The sequence below is a fragment of the Marmota monax genome, unplaced genomic scaffold (genome assembly GCF_021218885.2).
Source record: "Marmota monax isolate L192 unplaced genomic scaffold, Marmota_monax_Labrador192_F-V1.1 WCK01_AAM20220418_F8-fsc00211, whole genome shotgun sequence".
NCBI lineage: Eukaryota > Metazoa > Chordata > Mammalia > Rodentia > Sciuridae > Marmota > Marmota monax.
In genome coordinates, this window is record NW_026694080.1 from 2,144,456 (window position 1) to 2,160,787 (window position 16,332).

Genomic DNA, 16,332 nt, shown 5'->3' on the forward strand with positions numbered 1-16,332 from the left:
GTTCAGGATGGAGCTGGGCCCTGGAGCCAGAGGTCAGAGGTCAGGGTCACCTTGTCATAGGGGATCTGCAGCAGGTCCAGCATGACCTTGTGGGCATCCATGTTCTTGAGGAGCCGCTGCTGCTTCTTCCTCATCTGCTCCCCGACCCCACACATCTTGTTCAGCCTCTCCAGGATCTGGGGTAGGGGGAGACAAGTGGGCCCAAAGCCCTTCTCCCCTCCCCAGGACCCGTCTGCCCAGCCCTCCATGACCAAGTCCCAGCCTCATCCAGGACAGGAAGGGGGAAGGAGGTCACAGCTGTTGAATCAGTCCATCACAACAAGCCAGGGAAGCACTAAAAACCCCCATTCCACCCATAAAATAAATAGAACAATATGACTGTGAAATGGAATTTCATTAAATTCCTTCGGCTTTAAAATAATTCCATCTGGACCTTGGCAGGGTTGTTTTGAACATGCCAGAAAAGCTGGAAGATATCTATCTGGAGGGCCAGGAGGGCGGAGGCGGAAGAGCCAACCAGCTGAAGCCTTGGGGCACAGAGGTCTGCAGAGCCCAGATCCTCAGGGACCCTCTGCCACTCACGCCCTTGACGATCTGATAGTTCTCACTGCTCTTCTCCCCTGGTGGATGCAGAAAGCCCTCCTCGTCCGTGGGCCGCTGGGGACACAGACAGGATCGGGGTCAGCCAGGCCCGGCTCTCCCGGGCTCCCCACCCCAGCTTCCCGCCACCAGGCTCACCTCCTTCTTGTCCTTGGCGGTGCCTGCCTCCCCCTCCTCGCCCTTGCCACTGCCCTTCTTGTCCACCCATAGCTCCGATTTCTCCACCATCGTCCGCAGCCGGTCCAGCTCTGATTTGATCACCTTGTAGTTCTCCACGTCCTGGGCCGAGATCAGCAGCTGCACCTGAAGGTGGGGGATGGTCTTGCCTGGTGGATGGGCACCTCCAGGTCCACCTGGAGAACCCCAGGGCCTTCCCTAGTGTCACCCACCTAGTGATGCCTCTCCCAGTGCCACCCACCACCACCTGTTCTTCTCCATCAAGCCAAATCCTACTCCCATTTGCCATCCTGCCACAAGCCCACCACCTCCAGGAAGCCTTCTCTGGAGCCAAGGGCACTCTGCCTGCACTGCCACGTCACCTGGCTTCAGCTGCTCTGACTCATGTCACTATTACTGTGGCCTGTCATTAGCTCACCAGACCTTCCACAGGCCAGGCAAAGTGTATCCGTATCGATGATCACTGGCTGAAAGAGGGGGGCCTGCGTCTAACTCCCGCCCCTCTCACTCTGGGCCAGAAGGCCAGGATGAAAGACTCCCTGAGCCTCGACTTCCACCCCCCTCAAAAAAAGGAATGACAGTGGTGCCATACTGTCAGGCTACTGTGAGAATTCCAGGACAGAATGAGACGTCAAGTGAGCACTTGTCAACCACCAACCCCACCTGGCACAGGTCTCTCACAGGGAGCTGTCAAGGGGCCGTGACGTCAGTCACAAACACCAGGCACTTGGCTAGGGCTGCCTGCGAGCCAGGCAGGGTTCGGCATCAGCACTGATGTGCGTAATAGAGTTTGCACACTATCAAGGGCTGCCCACAGCATAAGAAGGGGCAGGCACTGAGCCAGGCCGGGAGGGACAAAGGTGGCCACAACTCAGTCCTTGTGTTGAAGGAGCTCAGCAAGGCTGGAAACCCAAATATGTACCCCAAGTTCCCCTGAGCTGTGAGCTCCTTAATCACTGAACCCCCAGTTGCCCAGGTAGGCCCAGGACGCAGTGCAGGCAGGGCCAGGGGATCCTCCGTCACCTGCTTAAAGGTGTGCATGGCCTCCTGTCGCTGGCTGAAGTGCTTGAAGAGCAGCTGGAGGGCTCCCGAGACCAGCGGTGCGTAGTCGTGCATGGTCAGGTGGATGAGCACACGCAGGAACATGCGGCCACCCTCGTCGTCCACCTCCAGCATGCTGCTGGTCTTCCTGCGGACACCAGGGTGCCGGGGCGTCGGTGTGCTGGCACACACCTGCCTCCCGAGGGACCCAGGCCTGGCACAAGCACGCTTTCTACCCCCATTCAGCAGACGCAGCACCCAGTGTGACATTTGTTCAAGATACTGATGTTTTTCCCACCTGTGTGCAAACAGCCCCTGGCCTGAGGCCCTCGAGGGATCTGTGTCCCCTGGGCTCCCTCAGGACCTCCCTGTATTAAGCAGGGAACCCTTCTAATGGGACCCACAGACCTCACCACCCCACCCAAGAGGATTTAGATGGAACAGAAGTGGGAAAACATGATCTTTATTTTTACCAATCTCTAACCAAAATGGAACACTTCCTTCCATGAGGAAATACTAGCCGTATTTCATGAGTTTGTCACCAATGAAAATCAACAGATGTTTTCACATCACCTCAGAGTTGTTAACAGAAATTGTGAAATATTGTTTACATTCACCACTGCTTCGAAGTGACGGCGCTAATTACACCCACCGGCGCAGCGTGCTATTTAATGTGTTAATAAAGAGGCCCATATATAACTGTCACTTCAACTTGGTTTGCTTCAATATTTTGATAACTGCTTCTCAACTGCCATAGGTTTCCTTTGTAATTTAATGTGCTTTATTTTATGAATGTAAAACACTGTCCTGAGAAGGGGCCCGCGGGCTTCACTAGACCTCAAGGAGGGTAGAGCTCACAAATGGCAGGAGCTCCCCGTGTCCCGGCCCATCCCAGACCACCAGCATGGGGGTGGGGCAGGTTGCAAAACCCCCAGAGGCCCTCCCTGCTAAGGGACAGGAGGACATTTGCCAGTCACCCGACCCAATTCCTGATGCACAAGTAGAGGCACAGCAGCCCTGATGGGAGGCAGGGGAATGACCAGGATGACTGAGACCCAGGTGGTCCCTACATGGCTGGGGCTGGGCAGGCAGGGGAGGGTCAGAGGGTGCACACTGGTGAGGGTCTGCAAAGGAAGAGGGAGCAGCCAGCACCCAGCCCCAGAAACCCTGACTGCCCCAGGAGCAGGCATCAGGCCTGAGTCCTCATCACCCACCCAACTCCCACCCAGCCCCCCACTCAACCCTCGCCTCACCCTACTCCAAACATGGCCTCCGCCTGCTCCCCAATGCGGTCCAGGTTCATGTTGGCAGCTGAGGGGAGTAAGAGGAGCAGGTGGGGCACAAGTCACAGGGGTGGGGAGCAGAATCACCCCCTGGCTGCACTGGCTGGCTGGCGGCCCCCCGCCTGCCCCTTCCCAGGCCAGGTGCAGTTCCAGGGTTGGAAATCATGCAGGGGAGGACCACAGCAGCTTGTCGCCCAGGGAGTGAGGAGACTGGGATCTGACCGGGCTCAGTCCGATCGGCTGTGACTTTAGGCAAATCCTGCCCCCCACAGCCCTCGTTTCCCCACCTAGGAGTAGGGAAGGATCCCTGCCCTTCCCCTCACGTGGCAATCAAATGGGACAATGGAGAGGAACCACCTGTTTAGGCTGGGAAAGGGCGGGGAAGGGAAGCTTCCCAGTGTCTGCGCTACCCTGTGTGTCCCTGGGCCACTGCCTGCAGGTGGGGCGGAAGCCAGGTACGCACTGGTGGAGTCGAAGGCTGGTGCTGTGCCATCGGCGCCACTGTCCTGCATGGGAAATACCTCCACGAACTCCTTCTTGAAGACCGACAGCAGGTAGGAGATGCGGTAATCCAGGCGCACGTTGAGGATGAACTGGAGAAGGGCAGAGGACGGAGGGAGGGCCGGCCTGGGGTCAGGAGGCCTGCCTGCTCCGTGAGGGGTGAGGGCGACCCTGACTGGCCTCTAGCACTCCAGGGCTTCTCGGATGTCACAACAAAAAAATCAAGATCCCTCTCCCAGGGATGCTCTTGCCCAAGTGCACAGGCATGTGAGACGGTTGGTACCTCCCCAGCACGAGGCAGTGAGTGCCCGACCAGCCCACCCAGGCCCTCCTGCCAGGCTGGACACTGACGGGAAAGCGAATGAAGCTCCCCAAGTCCAGGGCCGACTCCTGCACTCCCATCCTGCTCAGCCAAGCAGACCTGGGGCTCCCTAGCAGAGGAGAAACTGAGGCACGAAGACAAGATTTGAAGGTTCACCTGACTGGACTCTATCCCCAAGATGAAGAGTCTCTGGCCACACCCCTGATACAGACAGCCCCAGCTTCCAGAATGAGTCAGAAGCCCCTCCTCTGACTCCCCCAGTCAGATCCTGGCCAGAATAGGTCCCCCATGCCGATGACTGCATTACCCTCCTGTCCTCTGGGGGCCACAAGACCTCAGAAACCCATAAGCCCCTTCCCCTGGGGTGGTTGGGGAGTCTCAGGCAAGACCCAGAATAGACATGACCATATCTACCTCACAGAGAAATGGGCTCTCCCACCTCTACTCTGCTCCAAAAATCCCTGTGACCTTGGGAAGGTCGCCTTCCCCTTTACTTTCCTCATCCATAAAATGGGAGGATTGACCTAGATTTAGGCCCATTGGAGTCACCTGAAGGGCTTTTCACAATAGACCAGGGCCACACCTCCAGTGTCCCTGATTCAGTAGGTCTGGAGTGGAGCCTAAGAACGTGCACTTCTAGCAAGTCCCCTGCTGATGGTGATGCTGCTGGTCCAGGGCACTAACCCTGAGGACCACCAGGCTAGACAGCAATCACTGTAGAACCTTCCAGCATGAAATACTGAGATCAAAAGGGTTCCTCTGCATCTCCTTGCATCTGTCCTATTCCCAACACCTCCCACCATGGTCTTGGCTCAGCCACCTGCAGGATTTCCAGAATCTTCAGCTTGGTCTCCATCACCACAATGTCTTCATTCTCCTCAAACTTGCTTCTGTCCAGAGGTTCAGTGGCCCCGGCCCCAGCAGGCAGGTTGGGAGTGCCAAAGACAGACTGCTTCCGGCTCAGCACCATGGTGGACATCATGTGTCCCACGCCCTGAATGGACCTCCGCACATTCTTGCCTATGGGTTACAGAGGGTGCCCAGGAGGGAGTCACAGGGTGTGCACAGCAGGGTCCCCATGTGACAGGAGAGGCAGAGCACACACACTGTTTATGACACCCCTCGAAAAGACAGGAAGCAGGTGGCAGCTGAGGGTGATTGGAGAGAACTTCCCACGCTCAGAGGGGGCTGAGGAACCCAAGGGCAGCGGGTAGCCCGCAGGCAAAGCCTCACCGCCTGAGTCCTCGTAGGCCTGCAGCATGGCCGGGGGCCCCTGCACACAGTCGATGATGCCGAGCAGCGTGCGCGTGAGCCTCAGCAGCTCGCTGAAGCTATAGAAGCCGAAGTAGATGAGATTGTGCGCCAGGCTGACCACCTGTGAAGGGGCGGGGCTGAGGTGAGGGTGGGTGGGGCCAATGCATGCAGAGGCGTGGTTTCACGGAGGGTGTGGCCAAGACAGAAAAAGGTTATAATGAGGGTGGGGTTCCCAGGAGAATGGGTTCTTGGGAAAGGCAGACCCTAAGCTGATGAGGTGAGTGGACCAGGAAGAGACAGCCCTCCCCCAGGCATCAGAGCGGAAGGCTCCCGCTGTGGGAGTCCCAGCCATCTACTGGGGCACTGAGGAAAGTGGGATCAAAGATTCTACAACCCACCTCTGGGTGCAGACTGAGACCCAGTGAGGATGCAAGCCAGAGCCCCAGTAACCCCCAACCCTGGGCGCCCCCAGCGCACCTCATAGGTCAGCTTGTTCTTCTCCTCGTTGGCAAAGGGCACAGCCTCGCTGACCACATTGTTGAGGTAGTCCTCCACGAACTCCATGGTGCTGGCGAACTTGTTCTTCTTGTCGTCCCGGGAAGCGTTGAGGTTGGAATCATAGCTGGGGATGGAGGGGCAGAGGCATCAGGATCCCTGACCCGCCCACCCCAGCCTCTGCCCTTGTCTGCCCCAACCACTCTCTCTCACTCCTTGATGGTGATGGCTGTGGGGATCTCGGTCCAGAGGCGAGCGAACTTGACAGGCGTGACCAGCTCCTGGGGGTCCCGGTCCACGTGCACGTGCAGCATCAGATGACAGAAGGAGGCACGCAGGTCGAAGGGCAGCATCTCATCAGCCATGCACAGGAAGATCAGGTCCACACCCAGCTGCTGGGAGATTTCGTCAATGGCCAGGTACTGCCGGTCCAGGCACATGCGAGCAAAGAGCTTCAGCTGGTACCTACAGGACAAAGAGATGGTGAGGACAGCGGGGACCGGGGCTGCTAGCACTTGGGCTTGGTGAGGACTCCGTAAAGTGGCTAAGGGACATTGGCCACTGTATAGAAAGGACACAACTTAAGATGGAAGGAACCCCATCTGTGATGATGAGGATTGCAATACCTTCTTGGCTAAGGAGGAAAAGGACTTTCTGGCTCAGCCAGGAGAGGTGCTTACAGGAAGTGAGTGGCTGAGAGATGGGGGAAGGCTGGAGAGCGTGGGGAAGTGCGGTGGGAGGAACCAGCTGGAGAGAGATCAGGGCAGCACTGTAGGAGGCTTGGCTCTGCCCTGCAGTGGGTGAGGTCATGGCCTCTGCATCCTCCTCAGAGACCACACTGCCTCCCATGGAGGCAGCAGCCTGGTGTGAACCGAGGCTCCCCACTTAACATCTATGTAAGCTCTGGAGAGTTCCTTTACCTCTCCACTCTTTCATTTCCCCATTGTACACTGAGCGCAATGACGGCACCTACTTCCTGTGCTGTGAGGCATAAATGTGTGCTCAGGGAAGTGCTCAGAACAGTGCCTGGGCTACAAACAGCCACTCAGAGGGCCACCAGCACCATGCCTTAAAGTCCATATGTGTGGGCTGGGGATGTGGCTCAGTGGTAGAGCAACTGCCTAGCATGTGTGAGGCACTGGGTTTGATAAAATAAATAAAAGAAAGGTATTGTGTCCATCTACAACTAAAAATATTTTTAAAAAATAATGAAGTACATGGGCTGGGGCTGTAGCTCGGTGGTAGAGCGCTTGCCTAGCGTGAACGTGAGGCACTGGTTTCGATCCTCAGCACAAATAAAATAAAGGCATGCTGTCCATCTACAACTACAAAAAAAATTATAAATAATAATAATGAAGTGCATATGTTTGGAGACAGATGTGGTTTCCCTGAAGTCTGGCCGCTGTGCCAAGCCTGGCCTCGAGGCCACCCAGGGCTACTCAAGAAGACAGCGGTCCTTCTGTCACCATCCTGGGAAGAAGGCTGTGTGCAGGGCAGGGGCGTGAGGGTAGGGAGGCACTGCTGTGGAGGCAGGAGAACCCCACCACCTCCCGCAGCCATCGCCCACGGGTGCAGGACAAGCAGAGGGGCAGAACACCTGTAGTAACTGAGCACGTTCTCGTCGTGGGCGTTGCCGGCCCGCGCCTCCTGCGCCAGCTGCCTCACGCTCTTCTCGTGGTGCTCGTTGTTCTTGTCGGTCCACGTGAGCCACACTTCCTCCTCAGAGTACTCGATGCTCAGGTACTCGTGCGACTGGGCCATCTCCTTCACCGGCCGGAGCCTGCAGACCAACAGCACCGTCATGCGGAGCCAAGCAGGGCTCCTGAGCCACACGGAGCTCTCTCCCCTGAGTACCAGCTCAGGCGCCCATTGCCACCTCCGTGCCCAGCACAGCCTGTGAGCTCCTCGAGGGCAGGGACTGTGGCTCATTCGCCTCTGTGCCCGAATTCTACCTCCCACAGTGCCAGGCACAGAGCTGGGTGTGGCAGAGCCGCAGAGAGCAAGGGGCCAGCTCTCGCCTGCACCCCAGCGGGGCCCAAGCTCTAAGGCCGCTGGGTGGGCTGCAAGGGCTGTGGACAGGGCAGCGAAGCCACTCACTCAGTCTGGATGAGAATGTCGCTGTTCTTGGGGTCCAGCACGCACTTACAGATGAGCTCCTGGGTGACGGGGATAGCGATGTGGTTGGACACACACAGGTCTGAGAGGTAGTCCAGGAACCTGGGGTGGTGACATCAGGGCGAGGGAGGGGGCTCAGTGGCCACAGAGAGAAAACCTTCCCCTTCCCCAGCTGGAAGCAGCAGCCTCTTTGGAGCCAGCTGACCACAGCCCATGAGCATCACCCTGGGGCAGAGGGAAGATGACATGGGGGTCTAGAGGGGCAGGGGGAGGCACAAAGGCAGTGGCAATATTCAAAATGTTTAACCATTAGCTCAGTATAGGCACTGGTGTCACTGGAGAAGGTATGGGGCCTCCTGCTGCACCAGGAGGCACTCCTCCTGTGGCTAGATTGGGCCAAATTTGGGAGGATCCCAGAGAGGGGCTGGGGAGGTCATGATTTACCAACAGTGCAGGAGTGTTTCAGTATTTTAACAACCAGCACCAGCCGACTTTCCACACTGGGCGGGGAAGGGAGAGAGGGCAGCAGGGGTGGAGGGGAGGGGTTCCACCTGGGCTCCCGGTTCTTCCGCACAAGGCTGACGAAGGTCTCCACCTCGGTCTTGGTGATGTGCTTCTCCAGCAGCTTGCGGTTGTTGTGCAGCAGGGCCGTGATGGTGTCCTCCGCCAGGATGTCATAGCCAATCTGGGACTGCATCATCCCAAACTGCTTGGCGATGTGCTCCTGGGGACAGATGAGCTAGGGGTCATGGGGAGCCACCAACAAGGCATGGGGTAAGAACACTGCCTGGACCCAGAGATAGGGACCCAACAGGCAGGGGACCTGTACCTTAGAAGGGGGAGGTGTGACAGAAATAGCCAGCCCAGGCAGAAGGGTGGCTTTCTACTATATCATTATTCAGCTCATCGACTGTCTCCCAGCCAGAGGGAAACCTCCGGGAGGGCAGGACCAGCACACAATTTGTGGAGCCCAGTGCAAAATGAAATAGTAAATACTCTGTTCAAAAATTAAGAATCTCAAGATGGGAGTTGTAGCTCAGTGGTAGAGCGCTTGCCTGGCATGCATGAGGCCCTGGGTTCAATCCTCAGCGATGCATATAAATAAGTGAACAAAATAAGAGAGCCACTGGCAACTTAAAAATTTTTTTAAAAAAAGAAGAAGAATTTCAAGACAACATATCACTGAAGCCAGAGCAAGGCCCTTTGATCACCTGCCAAGTCATATGCCCATGAAGCCAGCCCTGCCTGGCACACAAGTGTGCACCAGGTGAACACAGAGTGAATGAGCACCCAGGTGGGGGCGGGGCGCACCTGGTTCTTGCGGTAGTCCTCCTGGGAGTGCCGCAGCACGCGGTAGCAGAGGCGGAACATGTGCTGGTAGGGGGCATTCTTCTGGTCTGACAGCTCCTCCAGCCGCACCAGGGGGCCCTCACCCCCCTTGTCCCGGAAAGGGGCCTTCAGGATGCCGAAGATCTGGGGGACACAGAAGATGAGGAAGGATTCTCCCACATGGGCTCACACCCCTAGTCACCCCAAGAACGCCGAACCCCAACAGACAGTCCTCAAAGGCACCCTTGACGTTAACCCCAAATGATTCCAAGCTGAACCACAATCCCAAACCCTCTCCATCACCCCCATTTTCACCCTAACTCTCCCTACTCCTGGCCAGATCCCACTGCCAACCTCAGCCCCCCCGCCTCCTTGCCAAAAAGAAAACTAATGCAATTATTAAAAAATTTAAAAGTTGGGGGCTGGGTGGATGAAAACCATTTCTAGAAGAGAAATGAAGGAGACAACGCAGCTAAAGGGAATGCAAAAGGCCATAGTTGGATCCTGGGTAAAACAACACGCTTTCGAGGAAAGACAAGACATTTGATGTGGACTAGAAATCGTTGCTAACTGTCTCAGGAGTGATGATGGTTCTGTGATAGAGAACCACGTCCTCATCAGGAAACGCACGGTGCGCAGTTTTGGGGTAAAGAGCAATCTATCTGGAAGTGCATGGATGGAAAGGGGGCAGGATGCACAGCAGAGGCACATAAAGTCAAACTGGAAATGCAACGAGAGCCAGGAGTGGACGTACCGTGCTCATAGTACTTCGTACTATGTACTCATTATATTGTACGTTGTACTATACTTCCTCAGTATTTAAAAATTCTCATAGTAAAAATTTAGAAAAATATTTTAAAGCACAAGTTCTGGATCCAACATCCATTAAGTTCAAATCCTGGCCCTGCTGCCAAGCTGTGTGCTCAGGTCAAGTTACAGCCTGTGTGCTTCAAGTTCCTTATCAGTAAAATGGGGGTAATGAAAATAGCGCCTCCTCCAGGCAGGGAGGACCAAGTGAGTCCATACAGGAGGGCACTTGGGGAAGCACCTGGCGTGTGCCTGGTGCCTCCTGCAGGCCCCAAGCCTTGTGCAGGCCCCAAGCCTTGTGCATGTCAGGCAAGTGCTCCACCACTGAGCCACATCTCCGGCCTGATAATCAGTTTTAAAAGTGGGTGCTGAGAAACCACAGGTGGAAACAGGAAAAGGCACACTCAGCATGTGTGAAGGCATGAAGCAGGCATCCTGTCCCCACCACCCAGCCCCTCCCTGTCGGTCGCATGCACACAGCACCTGTTTGAGGATGTTCTGCTCTCTCATCAGCTTCTGCCGTTCCCGGTTGGGCTTGGTGACCATGATGTCCAGGACATTCTGCCCATTGTTGGGGACGTCGCTAACAAAAAACACCAGGTCCTCCAGCAGCTGGATGACAAACCTGGTGAGAGACAAGAGGGATGACAAGTGCTGTGGAGAGTCTAGGCAGCTTTCCCAGGGCCCACCTGCAGGCAACCAGCCCTGCCCAAGGCCTGCAGTCACCTGCCAGCCCTGCTGCCCCAAGTACAGAGCCCTCATCAGCCTGCAGCCTCTCTCCCCGGCTCTCCCCAACACCCCAGGCCCCACACACCCTGGACTCCCAGCTGCTCCCAGACCCTTCCCTGCAGCCCACCTGCGGTCGTTCTGGCTGATGAAGCCCTCGTTGAGCTTCTCCACGGCGCTGGCCAGCATGGAGCTGGCGTCATTGGCAAAGTCCAGGTCTCGGATCTCAGAAACGGGCACTGACACGATGGCAAAAGCCTCCTTGTCCTCCTTGGTGGGGCAGGTGCCAAGCTGCAAGAACAGGGATCAGCAGGGCAGCTGGGGACAAGCTCCAGCCCTGTCCCCATCCCCCCAGCCCCGGGCGGCCCACACCATGAGCCTGATGGGCCGCTCCTCCTCGATGTCAATGGGCACGTTGGTGCTCTGGATCCACGTGTTGGTGCAGAGGTGCCGCAGGCGCACGTAGGAGTTCCTGCAGGCAGGGGGGAGGGCGGGAGTGTGTGACAGTCACCTCCCACCTCACTCCACACCTCAACAGCCATGGGGCAGGGCCCACCAGTGACACTGGGGGCGCCTGAGGCCCAGGGAGAGAGGAGCAGGCTGACAGCCCCTCCTGCCCCTGTCCACCCCCAGGCCCACAGGCCTCACTGCACTCCCCAACCAAAGCCTTCTGGTAAACCTGGGACTGGAACTCACTTGGACAAATGAGGCTATTGAGACTATTTATCCCATTTATTGTAAGATGCATTTGATTCATATAACTACTCATGTCTCTGATTATGAAATGTAAGGTCATGCTTCTGAGATGAAAAATAATTTGAATTTCAAAATGCACCAAGCCCCAAAAGTTTCAGGTAAAGGATGTGAGTCTACTTAATTGTGACTTGATTAATTAAGTGATTAATTAATTAATTAATTAATCACTTAATTAATTAAGTGACTTAATTAATTCTCTCAGCAGCCTGGTTGACAGGTAGACCTGATAGTCCCACTTCACAGATGAGAAGACTGAGGCAGAGTGATGTGTCAGCTGCCTGAGGGCATAGAGCTAGGAAATACTAAGGCCTGAACTGGTGCTCTGGAAGTTTCTTAATGTTATGTCCTGTCATCTCAGGGGTGGCAGAATCTTGCAGGTCGGAAGCCTGACCTCCCCAGACAGTGTTTGGGTTTCCAGTGCTTCTGGGCCTCGGATGAACTATGGTGCAGCCTGTGATTGATCACCCAGACTGTCTGGGGCAGGCCATGGATAAGTGACACTGGAGAGGAGGCTTGGTGATAATGGAACCAGCCCAGGGCAGCACCCACTGTGTGCAGAGCCATAGGGTTGGGCACATGGCAAGCAATGGCGGTCAGAGCTGCACCCCCAGAGAGGCACGACCTGCCGGGACCCCAGAGGCCCCAAAGACCTCAGGACATTCAGAGAGTCCTAGGGACAGGATGGCCCAGCCAGCCCCCAAGCACATGGCGCGCACCCACCGGGGCACAAAGGAGTCAGTTTTCTGCAACGTGGTGGGGTCCAGCTCAAAGAGCGAGGCGATGTCGTTGCCGTGGGGGACAGCTACCAGGCGGTACTTGATCTTCTCCCCCGCATTCCTGCGGCCTGCACGACCCTGGGGCCCCTGGGGTGAGAACTCCGTGTCACCTGGGAACCCACCTGAGAGACCTCCCTGCAGCCTGTCGCCCAGGCTCCATGGCCTCTCCTGCCCCCGTCCACCCCCAGGACAGGCTCACGCTTGCTGGGCTCGGCAGCCCTGTCTTGGTCCTCACCATTCCTGCTGCCTTGGGGTCTGAGGCATCGCCTTTGTAGCTGGGGTTCTCCTGGACACAAGTACAAGATCGGGGAGCTACTGGTCACCAGGCTATACTCCCAGGACCTCACCCAAAACAAGGTCATCCCCAGAGGGCAGACAATGCCCACCGCAGCCCCAAAGCCCATGTCACTCCTGAGGAGCCACCCTGGGATCTCTTCATGGCCCCTCTCCACAGACACATGTGAAAACACACACAGACAACCAGCACACACCAGTGTCCCCTACACACAAGCATATGGACAGACAGTTACTTTTGCTCCCTGCGGTAGCCCCAGGGTCTAGAATGGTGCCTGGTTCGTGGCCGGCATACACCGGCTCACCTGTAGTTGTACATCTCTTTGATCATATTTGATAAATAAATGCATGATGCAGCCAAGCCAGGACCCACAGGCACAGGCGTCTGGGCACACAGAGGTGTGCACATGCACTCCCGCATGCACCCGGGGCACACACGCAGCCAGAGCTCCCAGAATGCCCCTGCCTCCCCGCTCACCTCAGCAGCCAGGTAGTTGCCCGTGGCCAGATGCTTGAAGCGATACAGGCCGTTCCAGTGGCCAGCTCCTCCTCGGCAGGGGTCATGGTGGACCACCTGGGGACATGCAGGGATGAGAGGCTGACCAGGGAGCGGAGCCCAGACCCCAGGAGGCCTGGAGGTTGCTGGGCAAGTGGGTGCCTCTTGCTCCAGAGGGGCTCAGAGGAGGGGTGGGGTGAGCAGCCCAGCCTCCAGCATGCGGAGGGGAGGGGAGGGGAGGGTCCGGGTGCAGGGCTCTGACCTCCACCTCCCAGAGGGCGTTAGAGCTGGTGGCCGAGGTGGCGGACTGGCGCAGGGTGGTGCGCAGGAACACCTGCAGCTTGCCCTTGTACTCGTCACACGTCAGGAACTTCTCCTGCTCTGCGTGGAACAGCCGCACCACGTCTCCCTGCAGGCGGAGCGGTGTGGCTTTAGGATAGACACAGCCCCTGCCTTCTCAGTGACTCAGGGCCCTTCTTCCTGCTTCCAGGGCCAGCGTCAGACCGCCCGAGCCCAGCGCCACACAGCCAGCACTGTCCACAGCCCCCACAGACCCCCAAGCCATGTTCAAACTCACCCCTGACCACATCCCTACCTATCTGTCCCCCTAGACGCTCTGTCTCGCCTCTAACAGCCATCTCCAGTCACCTCTCCAAGAAGGCAGGCGGAATCCCACCCCCTGGTGACCCCAGGCCATGGCTGCCCTCTCCTAGGGACTTTGCTGCCCTAGGAGAGGGCAGCCATGTCATCAGAGAGGCTCTGGGGAGAGGGGGGCAGGGGACGGGCTCTGACTGAAGTGTGGACTGTGTGCAGACTCAAGGGAGGGAGAGAGGGAAGGAGGGAGGCGGCATCTGGGCAGTTCATGCCCATTGTTTCCTCCTCCCCTGAGCAGCTAGAAGGCAGGGGGTGTGGCCTGTCCATCTCAATAGCTTTGGAAAGAGACCAAAGCTTAGATCCTGGCTCTGTTTTTATAAAAGCTGTGTGACCTCCTTAAACCTCTCTGTTTTGGTTTTTTTTTTTTGTTTGTTTGTTTTTCCTAAGTACTGAGGATTGAACCCAGGGTGCTCTATCTCTGAGCTACATCCCCAATACTTTTTATTTTTTATTTTGAGACAGGGTCTCACTAAGTTGCCCAGGCTGGCCTCAAACTTGTGATCCTCCTGCCTCAGCCTCCCTGAGTTGCTGGGATTTCACGCGTGTACCAACTGTACCCAGCAGCTTAACCTCTCTGAACCTCACCTGCCTCTTGTGTAAAATGGGATTATTCTGCTCTCCTTGCAGAAATTGTGAGGATTAGATGTTTAATGAAATAGTACTGTCCCTTACCATGCAGTCCCTGTGCAAACACTGTTGAGGACTTCCGTGCCTGAGTCTATACAACTACTGGGTAGTAGGACATCATTCTCCCCATTTTATGGGTAGGGAAATTCGGTTCAGAGAAGATAAATGCCCTGCCAAGGGCCCCCTAGCTAGTGGCAAATGAGACATGATTTTCCCTCCTGGGTTCCCGGGCTCACATCTCCATCCTCCTGCACACTTCCTCTTCCCGTGAGCCTGCCACCCAAGGTTCTGGATGATGGCCACCATGGCATTAGCAGCCTCCCCTCCACTGAAGGTGGCACTAAACACAAAATACTCAGTAAAACCCTGTGAGTGGCCACGGTAGGGTGGGGTGAGTGAATGGTGACAGTCACTGGGGCAGAATCCAGTGACCCTTGCCCAGGCAGTGCAGGGTGAGTGCAGGGGCGGGAAAGTCTCTGAGTTGCCTGGAATCTAGTCACAGGGTCCTGACGACTCCCCGCCCAAAGCTGCTAGGGAGGAGCAGCCCGGTGAGGCTGAGCGCTGCTCCACCTCCTGAGGCTATGGTCAGGGCTGGCGCTGGCGGGGTCAGTAGAGGGGCTCTGGGGAGAGGGGTGCAGGGGGCGGGCTCTGAAGGGCAGACTGTGTACAGACTCAAGGGAGGGAGGGAGGGAGGCGGCATCTGGGCAGACCACAGGTGGACAGGGACAGCCTGGGAGGGTGAGGAGAGCGGGCAAGTGGCTGCAGTGCCAGGAAGTCCAAAAGAGCATCCCGGCCGAGGAGGGCGAGGGGAGCCACCATGGGCATGCTCTCAAGACTGTCACTTGTCCCTTGAACAGGTGTCAGCCAGGAGTACCTGCCTGATTCCCTAGCTGGGCCCCCACACCCTGCTGTTCCCCAAATCAGCTCCTCCCATCTGCCGCCCACAGGTTGGCTGCACCCCTGCAGTTACTGAGACCCTGTGCACTCCCCTCCTTCCCCAAGTCTCATTTTCAGGGTTTCTCTGCCCTCAGAGCTGGCCTTTGTATGCTGAATGTCCCAGGTCGCCCTGACCCTGCAGGCCCATCCCCCTTGGGCCTGGCAAGCCCCTCCTCTCCTAGAGCCCAACCAGCCTGTCTGGGACCAGGGGACCAGCAGCCCCTCCTCCTTGCCAAAGAGGGACACAGGTGGGAACCCGAATGAATAGTGGAGCAAGGAAAGAGGAGGGGACAAAGATCTGGGCTGCCCCAAGGTCGGGGAGAGAGACTGCAGTCCACTGACTCGGCCTTAACGGAAGACTGAGGTCAGCCAGGGAGGAGAGGAGGGGAGGAGAGCTGTGGCCAGAGACCAGGGAAGGGATTCAGCTAGGCGCTGTGTGGGTGCAGGGAGGCTGGAGGGGTGCAGAGTCAGGGTGGCCAGGGGCCTGGGGCCTGGGGGTGCAGGAAGAAGGAAGAAGAGGACAGACAGGGAGGGGTTGGGCAGCAGGATGTGGGGGTCCGCATCCTTACCCCCTTCAACACCTCCTCCAGGTGGTCCCGGAACTGCATGAACAGGTTGATCTTCCAGCTGGTGTTGCAGTTCACAGAGTTGACCTGGGGAGCACAGAGGCGCATGACAGCGGGCCGGACCCCGCCGCCAGCAGTGGCCAATGCTGAGGACCCAGCCAGGCTGCAGGGAGGAACAAGCCAGCCCCCTCTACAGCACAAGGACAGGTGGCTTCTCCAGCCAGAGTCCCCCAGGGCCCAGCCTGTGGTGTAGAGGACAGAGCCAAGACTGGGAGACAGGTGGGGGCGCAGTGAGGCCCCTCCAGCGGCCAGCCAGGAGGCAGAGTGGAGGTGGGAGGGGTGGACAGCCCAGGGTTGTGGGGTCCCTCCCCGCTCTGCCCCACTCACCTCCTTGCAGCCTGCATTGTCACTGAGCTCATAATTGCTGGCGTGCAGAGGTTGCCCGGCGTTGACAGGATTCAGGATCACCTTATCCCCCACGACCACCTTGGGGGACAGGCAGAGGGTGAGGGTGGAAAGGGCAGGGGCATCTCTCAATGCCAGGCCCCCAGACCTCCCTCGGGACTTCAGTCTGTCC

General features: G+C 57.2%; 1 protein-coding gene across 7 annotated transcripts in view; it reads right to left on the reverse strand.

Annotated features, from left to right (window-relative positions):
• Itpr3 (inositol 1,4,5-trisphosphate receptor type 3) overlaps window positions 1-16,332 on the reverse strand; it is a 63,800-nt gene that overhangs the window by 17,493 nt on the left and 29,975 nt on the right. For all 7 annotated transcript variants that reach the window (XR_006856116.2, XR_009228637.1, XM_046464370.2 and 4 more), the window contains 23 exons: window positions 16,143-16,241; window positions 15,759-15,842; window positions 13,235-13,381; window positions 12,955-13,050; window positions 12,418-12,468; window positions 12,127-12,269; window positions 11,023-11,122; window positions 10,781-10,941; window positions 10,408-10,549; window positions 9,100-9,261; window positions 8,340-8,512; window positions 7,771-7,890; window positions 7,271-7,453; window positions 5,887-6,138; window positions 5,656-5,800; window positions 5,158-5,299; window positions 4,745-4,944; window positions 3,565-3,694; window positions 3,072-3,129; window positions 1,801-1,966; window positions 739-903; window positions 583-657; window positions 51-176 (listed from right to left, as the gene is read on the reverse strand). Coding sequence is in view for 5 of the 7 variants with exons in the window: in XM_046464370.2 (XP_046320326.1) it covers window positions 51-176; window positions 583-657; window positions 739-903; window positions 1,801-1,966; window positions 3,072-3,129; window positions 3,565-3,694; window positions 4,745-4,944; window positions 5,158-5,299; window positions 5,656-5,800; window positions 5,887-6,138; window positions 7,271-7,453; window positions 7,771-7,890; window positions 8,340-8,512; window positions 9,100-9,261; window positions 10,408-10,549; window positions 10,781-10,941; window positions 11,023-11,122; window positions 12,127-12,269; window positions 12,418-12,468; window positions 12,955-13,050; window positions 13,235-13,381; window positions 15,759-15,842; window positions 16,143-16,241 (3,120 nt within the window). In the remaining 2 variants the exon portion in view is untranslated. The remainder of the gene's footprint in view (window positions 1-50; window positions 177-582; window positions 658-738; window positions 904-1,800; window positions 1,967-3,071; window positions 3,130-3,564; window positions 3,695-4,744; window positions 4,945-5,157; window positions 5,300-5,655; window positions 5,801-5,886; window positions 6,139-7,270; window positions 7,454-7,770; window positions 7,891-8,339; window positions 8,513-9,099; window positions 9,262-10,407; window positions 10,550-10,780; window positions 10,942-11,022; window positions 11,123-12,126; window positions 12,270-12,417; window positions 12,469-12,954; window positions 13,051-13,234; window positions 13,382-15,758; window positions 15,843-16,142; window positions 16,242-16,332) is intronic.